The sequence below is a fragment of the Ciona intestinalis genome, chromosome 2, assembly GCF_000224145.3.
Source record: "Ciona intestinalis chromosome 2, KH, whole genome shotgun sequence".
In the NCBI taxonomy this organism is placed as follows: Eukaryota; Metazoa; Chordata; class Ascidiacea; order Phlebobranchia; family Cionidae; genus Ciona; species Ciona intestinalis.
The window spans coordinates 4,581,744-4,592,551 of NC_020167.2; the positions used below are offsets into that span (position 1 = coordinate 4,581,744).

The 10,808-nt window shown below is 34.5% G+C and overlaps 1 protein-coding gene, 1 long non-coding RNA gene and 1 other non-coding gene across 5 annotated transcripts; 2 read left to right on the plus strand and 1 right to left on the minus strand.

Moving 5' to 3' along the window:
• Positions 1-1,603: 1,603 nt before the first annotated feature.
• LOC100183844 (F-box/LRR-repeat protein 2) lies at positions 1,604-6,318 on the minus strand. 2 transcript variants are annotated; one of them, XM_009859356.3, is made up of 8 exons: positions 5,579-6,318; positions 4,863-5,030; positions 4,244-4,426; positions 3,556-3,711; positions 3,270-3,353; positions 2,854-3,003; positions 2,186-2,234; positions 1,604-1,880 (listed from the first exon to the last, which is right to left on the minus strand). In XM_009859356.3, exons 1-8 carry the CDS (start codon positions 6,133-6,135, stop codon positions 1,872-1,874), a joined length of 1,356 nt encoding a protein of 451 aa, XP_009857658.1. In that variant the 5' UTR covers positions 6,136-6,318; the 3' UTR covers positions 1,604-1,871. The 2 variants fall into 2 exon arrangements, with proteins under 2 accessions (XP_009857658.1, XP_002127785.1); XM_002127749.5 differs by lacking the exon at positions 2,186-2,234 and having other exon boundaries at positions 5,579-6,148.
• Positions 6,319-6,431: 113 nt separating this feature from the next.
• On the plus strand, positions 6,432-6,490 carry LOC113475841. The gene has a single exon (XR_003397628.1). It is a non-coding gene; the product is annotated as a U6 spliceosomal RNA (small nuclear RNA).
• Positions 6,491-8,848: 2,358 nt separating this feature from the next.
• LOC104265409 lies at positions 8,849-9,933 on the plus strand. Of its 2 annotated transcripts, none has more exons than XR_003397583.1 (5): positions 8,849-9,095; positions 9,159-9,285; positions 9,376-9,411; positions 9,695-9,744; positions 9,860-9,933. It is a non-coding gene; the product is annotated as an uncharacterized LOC104265409 (long non-coding RNA). The 2 variants fall into 2 exon arrangements; XR_717139.3 differs by having other exon boundaries at positions 8,853-9,091.
• Positions 9,934-10,808: the final 875 nt, after the last annotated feature.

Here is a 10,808-nt window from a genome sequence, read left to right on the forward strand (position 1 = left end):
ATTACCTATGGGTTAGAGGCAGGTGCGCTAACCACTACGCCACGGCGCCGGACAATATTTTACAGTTTCGGGGCCACGTATAATTTTTTAAATATTCTTTTGGTAACTAATAAATGAATCGGAAAAAAATAAAATAAAAACATGTACCATTTTACCCCACCTTCTATAGGCCTAAACGTTTTTTATTTTGTGGTCTTTTCTATGTATGACACTAAACTATCGGCTTATAAATTGTTGCAAATCGATACAGTAGTGGTCTATTTCCGTCTATATTTAACAACAGAAACCTGAACTAAACTATATACGCGGTTTATTTGTAACTATACCTGAGTAACGTCAAAATCACCTCACTATATTCATATAATGTGTTTTTTAACTACTTATATTCTATAACATCGCTGCTTATGTATCAAGATAAACTGAAAATACATTAAACGTTTATAATAAGCCAGGTACCATAACACGCGCTTGTGTTATTTCCTCGTTATTCGTATGTTTCCGGCCTTTTGAAATCGTATACCTTGTCGATTACGTCACGGTGTATTCTTTGCGTGCATGCGTAGCAGCTTTGTAGCTTTGCGCCCGATACCAATATGTCAATGAGAACAAATGTATTACGACACGGGATAACCCAACACGTGTGTCCTACAACAACTTAAGGTGCAAATGCAGTATACACCAACGCAAAAGAACCTATGGATAAGGTAACTTTTAACATATCTGAATAACATTTATAGTAGGGGGGGGGGGGGGGCTATTTGGAAAATCTGTGTTAAAGGTGTCCCATCTTCCCCCACCCTACTATACTTATAAATAAATAACTGTTCAAACCAATACTTCTCCACGACGTATGCAAATCTACTATACTTGGAATCAAAGCTACGCCATAACTACCATTCCCATTTGATGACAAGTTGAGTATCGACTGACAAAAGCGAAAACTGTATATTTAACTGCTGTATATTGTTCTGTGTGCTACGTTTAAATATATACTATGTGTAATGCGCATTCTATACAGTAGGGTGGGGAAAGACGCGACGCTTTTAGAACATAATATTTAAATATGCGGATCGTGTTTTTAACAATTAACAACGGTTTATAGGAGTCGTGAGGATACAGTTCTATAATTTTTTGAATGTTCTTTGTTTACTACCCAATGAGACAAGAAAATAGACTGAAAAGGTGTCCCATCTTCCCCCACCCTACTATATCATGATTCGCTGCTTTAATCTGAAAATATTTGTTTTTCCAATACATACGCTTAGTGTAGACATTGCTTCGACTAACAAATCTGACCAAAGATTTTTGCTTTCACTATAACCAAAGGCTACTGTAGGCAACCGGAAATGCTGAACACAATAGAATCTATTGTGGGTCTATTAAATATACACTTATAAATATTGAACAGACACTAGCTTATCGCGACAGCAACATTGCGCAAAACGCACAAATTCGTTGGCAAACCTGCTGGGTATGACTGAAGCATTACTGGACATATTCACCACATTGGGAGCAGCATTAAGTCCTGAACCAGGTAGGCCTATTCCTCGATTAGGAGAACGACTGTACCGCAGAACCTGCATTTTGCTTAACAATATAAAAGTTTTAAGCAAGTATCATAAGTTTTACTGATCAATGTGAAAATAAGAAGAATATGTCAAACAGTAGCAATAAATTAGCAGAATAACGCGATAAACAATAAATGGAGAAGAAATTAGAAATCCACAGTTGAACCAAGTGAACCAGCACATTGGGGTTGTTTGATGCTCATAGTTTTTCCACCTTGCTTTCCCTCTGTTATATAGACCTGGTACAACTTCAGATCTTTCTTATACACAACTTCTTCATGGTAGTAAGTATAAGCTGTTAAATCAGGTTTTCTGCAAAAAAAAATACAGAAAAATGAACGAAAATGTTAATGAATGAAACTTAATGAATGGAAAAGACAGTCGTTATAACCTGAATGTTCTGTTTCATACACCTTGTGCCAGCTTACAAGTTAGAAGTTACCATGTATGTTACTTTGTAGGTAATTATTTTGGGGGGAGTTTTAATTTTATTATGTATGACTAATAATTTGGACAACCCATTTGTGACCACTGGTTTGAAGCAATTGTGGTTAAGTGTCTTGCCCAAGGACACATATGCCCACAATGGTAGCAACGTCGAGCCTTGAACCCATTACCTCTGAGTTAGAGGCAACCTCGCTAACCGCTTTGCCACGGCGCTGGACACTATAAATAAATATAAAGAAAATATAAAGAAAATATAAAGAAAATATAAAGAAATAGGACAAGGTCCACCTCTGGCCTAAAGTCACCTAGTAAACTGCATCGATATAGAACAGATATAAAGAAAAAAAGTAATGTTTCAACACTATTTGATAAACACTGGCCATAAACTCTTTGTTACAGAACAGACTATGGGTGCTTATAAAATTACCAAATGCAAATTAGAGCTATACGTGTTTTATATGAATATAGTATAGTAGATTTGATAAATTGATTACTCATTTGATTATGGTAAATTGGAATCAAATTGTGTTGACAGCCCAGAGGTAAAAAGCGCGAGGCTGGATGCTTGTACCAGTGTGGGTGTCTGTGTCTTTGAGTAAGACACTTAACAGTAATTGCTAAACCCAGTGGTCCCAAATGAGTTGTAACATTCTCCAGAATACATTAAAAATCAAACAAATAATAATCTAAAAAGCACAAAATTATATAGTTGGTAACTCGCAAGTGGGCACCACAAAGCACATAAAACAGAACACCTGTGTTATAATGACAGTGGTTACCATGCCATTCAAGAATAAATAAGTGATATTTAATTATTAATTCATATTAAAATATAAACCTCTGCACTAGATCTATTACGTCTACATCCATTATCATGTTGCAAACGGAAAGGTCAAGAAAACAAAGATTGGGAAGTTTTAATTCAAGTCCTTTTATCCAGCTTCCACGCAGGAAAGGTAAACCAACAAGATGCAACCTTTTTAATTGCCTGGGGATGTAAAAAGAAGTTATTACAATTTTTCTATTTTATTTTTAAAGATAGTTATTACACTTATTTTAAACAGTTGGTGACATTTAAAGGCATAGTTTTATGGAGAATAAGATTTCGCTTGTCAATCAAGTTTGTGGCTAGAAAAACATTTTTATAGCCCTATAAATCTAATATATTTATAGCCCTATTGGTCGTTCGACACTTTAACAACTGTGTTGAATACTTTCTACTAGAAAGTGACCTAAAACTTCCTTTAAACTAACCTGCATGTGTCGGTTAACCTTATAATTCCTTCATCAGTTAAAGCGCAACACCAGTTCAAGTTTAACAATTTTAAAATTGGACACCTGTAAAAAAACATTGGTTACAAATTAGAGTTTTTTAAAAAAAAAAACAAAAAAAAAGGCTTTTAAAGGGACTTATGTGTAGCATATTCTCTGCACTAAGTCCGTATTTTACAATCTCTTTAAAAACTGTAAGTACTGTTATACAGTACATTATATATTTATATTGTAATACAAACAAATTACCCATCGTATACAATTCTACCTTTCAGCAATTACGTATGCAGTTGAATCCACAACAGCGTCACAATCGGTAAGGGTCAATTCAACCAGATATTTCAAAGTGTCATACAGAAACAGCTGCTTTAACACTGGTGTTGTAATCTCGCATGATAGTTTTTTCATGAAAAGTCGTTTTAACCTAAAAAAACCTTCACTTTTTCATAAACTAAACTGCTATATTTTTATATAGAAAACAAATACAAACTACCTTTCAACTAAAAAACAAGCCATGTAAACAAATGCCCAGTTTTAGGAGTGCATAGGATGGCATGTGAAACAAATTTTTGGACCTAGGTGACATCATATGTTTTTACACCCCAATTTTAAGCATGAAGTAGCTGACGATTAAGGTGGCTGTACACAGTATCCGGCATGCGAATTCGCTTGCGAAGTCGTATGCTAACCCATTACCGAGTTCTTCATGCGGCAGCAAAATCCGGACAAAACAGACAAAACCGACGAATTCCGGATACCGTGTACAGCCACCTTTAGGTGTTTTTTAAACCAACAGAGCCAAAGTAGGTTGCATTTGCCTTAAATAATTAATAAAGTTCCCTATGTTTAACAACTATGTGTGCAACAGCATTTTTAAGAATTTTTAAAAAATCTAAAAAAACACAGCATTTTTTAGATTTTTTTAAAAATTAAAAAATATAACTTATTTAAGTCACCTTGTTTTCCTAAACAAAGCTGTAATGCTTCTGTCAGTAAGTTGGTTACAGAAAGAAATATGCAACGTTTGTAAGTTTTCAAGGCACCGCGTTGCTGCTTCAATCGAAACATCGTTTAATTCTTCTCCATCAATAACCAAAGTTTCTAACTTTGTGTGCGTTGCAACCAAGTGGCAAACTCCCCTTTAAATATTTGTGGTAAAGTTTCACTATTTTGTAGTTGGGTAATAATGAAGAGTTTTATGCATTTACACACAGCATTATTAAAGAATATATAAACTGTTTAAACAAGTTTTAAAGGTTCGTTAACAGAATAACGTTACATTGTCAGAGAAAGTTGGTATGGCAAGCTAACAATTCAATTGAGACAGTGCATTTGAATTGGATGGCATAGTTACTACTAGAATAACAGAAAGCTAATCAGTCGTACAAAGATGGCGTTTTACCATTTAGCTATTTCTCTTTAACGGGTTATTCAATTGTAGCATAGTAACAGACACAGTGCAAAATTATTTTAGGCTTACATCTGTTATATAGATAGATAACAAAGCAAGTTAGTATTAAATTAGATCCCAATATATTATTTTAAATAGAATTATTCTGGTTTTAAACTCTTCACCTGTCAGACATATGCAGTACACCATCCCCCATGAAGTGAAGCAATGATGAAGATAGATTAGTGAGATACTGGATCCCAATATCTGTAACACCAGCACAGTGGGAAATGTCTAGCGTAGTAAGTCGATTCAGTTTACTGATGGTGTTCATACAAGCATCGTCTACATTCCTGTAAAGTACATGTCAATAATATTGTAAATGTAATATTATATAGTAGGTAAGTAGGGTGGGGTCCCTTTAACTAATGCATGTCCGCTTTGTCCACTATGTTTGCTATGTCCCCAATGATCGCTATGTCCACTATGTAGTGAATATTGTGGACATAGTGGATTGAATATTGTGGACATAGTGGACATGCACTAATTAAAGGGACAAGTATGGTTTGGGAAGACGGGTCACCTTTAGGCTAGCACATAATATCCAAATACTATAATTGTTTTTTATACAAACTAACAATTGCCTATGGTAGTGAGAGGATAGGGTGTTATATTTCTTCGAATGTTCTCTCTTTACTACTAGAAAAAATTGAACGATAAGGTGTACCATCTTCCCACACCCTACTTTTATATATATATATATATATATAGTATGTGTAAATTGTATTTGGGAATCGTGAAAATATCTGCGCCAAACAATAGCCCTAACAAGTGTTGTAACACTTATATAAAAAACAAGTTGAACATTTTATGAATCAGTGCTTATACAGAGAACAATTACCGACATCCTTCCACTGTGAGGCATTCAATGTTTGGACAGCTGTAGCAAATTTCTTGGAGGGAAAACAAGTTGACATTTTCACAGAAACCCATGTTGAGGTAGGTGAGGTTGGCGCACTTGCATAGCAGGGACCTTTCGAAACTGTTTAACGTAAAATCCTTGTAATACCGACTCAGCGTAAGCTTTTTAACATGGTTCATTACTTTCGGCATTACATAGGCATATAGTTGAGAGGACTTTAAAATCGTAGGATGATTTGGCAATATTTCATTCGATGCAGTGGGATTTTCATCATCGATAACAATTTTATTTAACTCGGTTTCTTCCCACTCATTTAAATCAATGTGTCTCCACATTGCTGGATCAGAAGAAAGAGAGCGAAATTTCGAACAGACTCTACTGAGTCTGAACATAACAGTCAACTGGGGACATCGTTTGAAAATTTCCAACCAAATCTCGTCAGGTAAGTGCCCCCATTGAACATCATTAGATGTGGATGCAGAAACATCCTCAGATTGCGTTGGAACGCAATCGTTATTTTCGTTTAAAGAACCCATTTGTTAAATTCACAGATTACATACTAAAAATAAATAATCGAAGATAAAAAAACGCAGATTTTACACACGCAGACAATAGTTAAAAGCACCAGCTACAACCTCTGATGTCTATCTATGATCTTCAAAATGTGTATACCACACGTATGCACCACTAAACTAGCATTTACAATGTTATGAAGTGTTTTCGATCAGATAATGTTTTTCTAATGCGATTTGCTGAAGCTGAGGGAAAGTACCTCCAGTGAGTCATAGAAATAGATGTTTTTAAGACCTTTCTCTCGTGATGTTTTATGAGCAATTAGCATGGCCCCTGCGCAAGGATGACACGCAAAATCGTGAAGCGTACCATATTAATAAAAAGCTAACAGGTTGTGCTGTTTTTTTAGCAAGCTCTACATCTGCACACCACAGTGGGTCGTATACATAGATGTATTTTGCTAAGCAGGTTCTTTTATTAGCAAGGCTGCTTTTAAAAGCTCCCCTCACCAAAGTTTAAATATTTCTGTCTTATTAAGAAAACATTTCCATTATTAATACTAGTCGCAGTAAGCTACTGTGGGGGGCGGCTCATTTTATAAAAAAGTTCGCGTTTCTGCACCAACGCACGCGTTATCCGATCAACAACAAAAAGGAGGGCCCAAAACTTACATTTTTACATTTAATAGAATAAACTGTACAAAAACATGTAAAATGATTTGTTCGGAACCAGATTTAAAGATTTCTAATAAAAATGTACCGTGTCTGCCCATGCGCAGTAGCCGATGGGAACCAGACTTACGCGACATCTTTAATTGGCACATAATATCCTAATATCCTGATCGCGTTTTAAACATTTAATAGTGGCCGATGGGAGTTGTGAGGATACGGCAATCAAATGGGATGAGAAAAATAAAATAAGAAAGTGTATCATCTTTCTAATGTGAAGTGTGTCTTGCGTCGACACAAAACGCGAATGGGGCCTCATAAAAATCGCAAACCGCATGCGTGGAACAAACCGCCTTGTAACTTGGCAACCACGAGTATGACTTAACTATGATGATGTAACAAAAACATCGGCGACGTCGAATTGTGACGCAATAAACACAAAATACGCAGCGATTGTTACTTGACGTCGCGAGTAACGTAATAAAGAACCCTCGGGATTTCCGAAACAGAGATGTGGCAAACAAATATAAAAGATAAAAACGCGAGCCTTTTAGAATAATAAATAATGAATAGATAGTAGGGTGGGGGAAGTTGGGACACTTTGCCAGACGAGTCTTTTTTTAATTTTCTTTTTACAGACCCCCATTTAATGATAATCAGGAAAATTAGGATACAGAATTATTCGACAGTATTTTCACGACTTTATAAAACGCCCGTCAAAGCTGATTACTGTTTTTAAATATTAAAAAAAACATGTAAAATAGAGACAGTACACTTTGAACAGGTAAAAAATGCGAAATAGTAAGGTGCTTTTTTTTAATGCTGGCTAAATCATAGTAAAGCCAATGATTTTTTTTAGTTTGCGTGTGCGAACGATTAAACTAGTTTCATAGCTTCATAAAACAACCTTAAATATTTCGTAGAGTTTGATTTTGTCTCATAAAACTAGTTTTAGTTTTGTAAAAAAATACTGAGATATAAGCATCAAGAAAATAGGCAGGGGTCATTATAACTTTAATTTGAGATAAAAACAACAAAAAATATTGGTTTAACATTATATATATGAAGTTTACATGACAAAGAAACTAGCACAGCCTGTTAAACACGGTAGGTTAATTTCAAGTTGCAGAATACTGCTAATGTAAATATATTTTTAATGTAGAGTCCCATCTTCCCCCACATTTTAGTTTTGTATGTTTTCATTGCCAAACTTTGAAAGATATGCTTTTAATTAAGTAATTTATACCTCAGGGGGTTTTCAACTATAAGATACTGATATAATAAAAATATAATATTTTGAAAATATATTCGAAATTTGGTCATTTGCACTTGGTGATAATCTATAAGAAGTGGCTTGTGCCAAAAACAAAGTAGTAATACCCTTCATTATCAATTTTCTGTTATTACAAGTTTATATACATTTGTAGGATACAATATTTATCCATTGTCGTTCAAACAATGCCAATTGTTATGCAATAAGATAATGTATAGGTAACATATTAAAAACTTTAACAGTAGGGCCAGAAAAAAATGTTTAGCCCTAATTTTCAAAGCGTACAGTGTTATTTCGTGTTATTTACGTATATTCCTATTTATAATACACTTAATAATCAAAATTAACAATGATTTTACACTGTCCCATCTTATCCTGTGTGTTTTCCAATTTGTTAAATTTCACCTGTTGTGCGGATCGCTAAATAACTCCTCGTGTGTTTTATTATATTTTATTAAATTGGTGTCAATTAATAAAGGAATGATAGTACTAGTTCGCGGTATTACCCAAATACCGTCAACTATTTTGATTTTGGAAATATTTGGCAATATGTGCTTAAGTGTCCCATCTTCCCCCATTCTACTATACACAAAGAATGTACTTTGCTTGCAGAGGCACCAATTCTAAAACAATACAAAACGGAACTTTTATAGTTTCCTTTCCCAATGATACAAAAGAATTAAAAGGAAGACTTTTTGACTCTGACATGGAATTTTAATAATTCGCTGCACAAAGAACGTTGCTTGCAGTGGCGTCAATTCTAAAACAATGAAAAAAGGAAGATTAGGTTTTCCTATCCCACGTTCCAACTTTTTGTGGCAAATTTGTTTAATGGTTACATTATCCGGAATTTTGCAAACACAATCGGGCTATCATGGGTTTTATTGCTCAATGAGAAATAATAGACAGCTGCAGATTGAAATTAGGGAAATTGGTCGCAGTATTTAAATAAACCCAGTTTCCTTTCAATTGTTATAAGATCGTTTAAATAGCAGTGGCTATCAAGTGTGCTATACTTTTCAAACTAAGGGAAACAAAGTTGGTACAAATTTATTTGCACGATTTGCAAGTTCAGATTAACTTGAAGTAACTTGAATGTTTTTAGATGAACAAGCTACTACTCGTCGCTATTTTGCTCGGCATGCTAATGATGGTACAAAGCTCCGAGGCTTATAATAAGCGTCGTTCTATGCGGAGAAGGCGTAGAGTTCTAAGACGCAGATCTAACGGAGGTCGTCAAACATATATTGTAACCATGTACGTCCATGGGTCTTGTTAATAATGAAGACGCGCCTAATTTTCGGTTTTTGTTTTGTTTACAGATGAGATGCTGAGCAAAATGATGAGAGAAGAACTAGGTATGAAAATAACCTTGACTTGGCTACACATAGAGAGGCTGTTTTTTGTTTGTCGGTTCACCTTTGTTTTAGCCGTATTCAAATAAAGCATTATTTTCATATTGGGGTACTTTAAATCTATTTTATACCTATCCAATGTCTTAATAACATGGTCTTAACAATATTTGATTTCAAATTCTAACACGAACATTAAAATTTTGACTTTAAAGGTTAGACAACTGTTGCTAAACGCTGCTATTGTAACCAAACAATTTGTCTTTCTATTTAACAAAATATTGTTCAGATTTCGAAATCCTGATTGAGCGGTAACTGAAATGCTTAACGGAATGGCAGGTAAAATATATTTGCCCAATACTTAATGTTCAATTATTAAATATAAATTATTACACCATTTTAAAACAATATCAAACATTGGAAACTAGTTTAGTGACCTTTGTTTTTTACGCAGATAAGGAACACACACAACGATCGAAAGATACGGCCTTTCTTTCAACCGCATTCTAGTAAATAAATAACCAGCAAAAAACTGTAACGTGTGGCGTGTTCTTATTTATAAAAAGCGAAGTATTTATTCAAGTATCTAGTAAGGCACAGCATATAGTTGAGTAAGGAAAGGCAGGACACTTAACCACATATTGGCCAACATTCCTAAACTCAATACATGGCGGTTTTTGGGTGATACCACAAATTAGTACGTCCATACCATAGCGAACTTAAATATTTAAGTTCGCTATGCATCATACCTTTGTTAATTTAACAACAATTTAAAAGAAATAGATTAAAACACACGAGTTCTTTATCGATGCGCACAACAGGTGTAAATTTGCCAATTCGGAAACAAAGAAAATTGAAAGAATTTTAAAACCGTATCTCCACGACTCCCATGGACCATTGTTATTTGTTTAAAACACGATCAGGATATTTGGATATTATGTGCTAAATGTGCCCCATCTTCCCCCACAGAACTGTATGACAATTTGTATTGTTTTATTAATATTGTATCTTACCAATGCATATAAAGTTGTAATAAAAGAAAATGGATAATAACAATGAATAAAGGTTGGAAAAATGATCTAATTAAGGTATATTTAAAACTAACCGCTTTTGATCGACCAGGAAAGTTATCTTTACTCTGTAAATAAATGATTCTTTTAAAAAGCGATCTATACCAGTTCTTACTAACATGCCTAAAAAGAATCTATATGGCGACTACTTGCCCAATTAACAATTCTATACACGGTCCCGGAGGAGTACTATGTATTTTTCACACCCTTTTTACCGCTTAGTAATTACGATACGTGCGCATTATTAACAGCTCTGCTTTCTTGTTAAGAGAAACATTTGAGGAGTAACTAAGGAACGTTAAAGTACTGAACTAGATACGAACTTTAAAATTA

Coding starts and splice junctions, on each gene's coding strand:
- LOC100183844 (XM_002127749.5), bottom strand. CDS start 6,135: ATGGGTTCTTTAAACGAAAATAACGATTGCGTTCCAACGCAATCTGAG. Junction 4,427..4,862: donor GTACTGCATATGTCTGACAG/GTGAAGAGTTTA, acceptor AAATATTTAAAG/GGGAGTTTGCCACTTGGTTG. Junction 3,354..3,555: donor GCATACGTAATTGCTGAAAG/GTAGAATTGTAT, acceptor GTTTTTTTACAG/GTGTCCAATTTTAAAATTGT.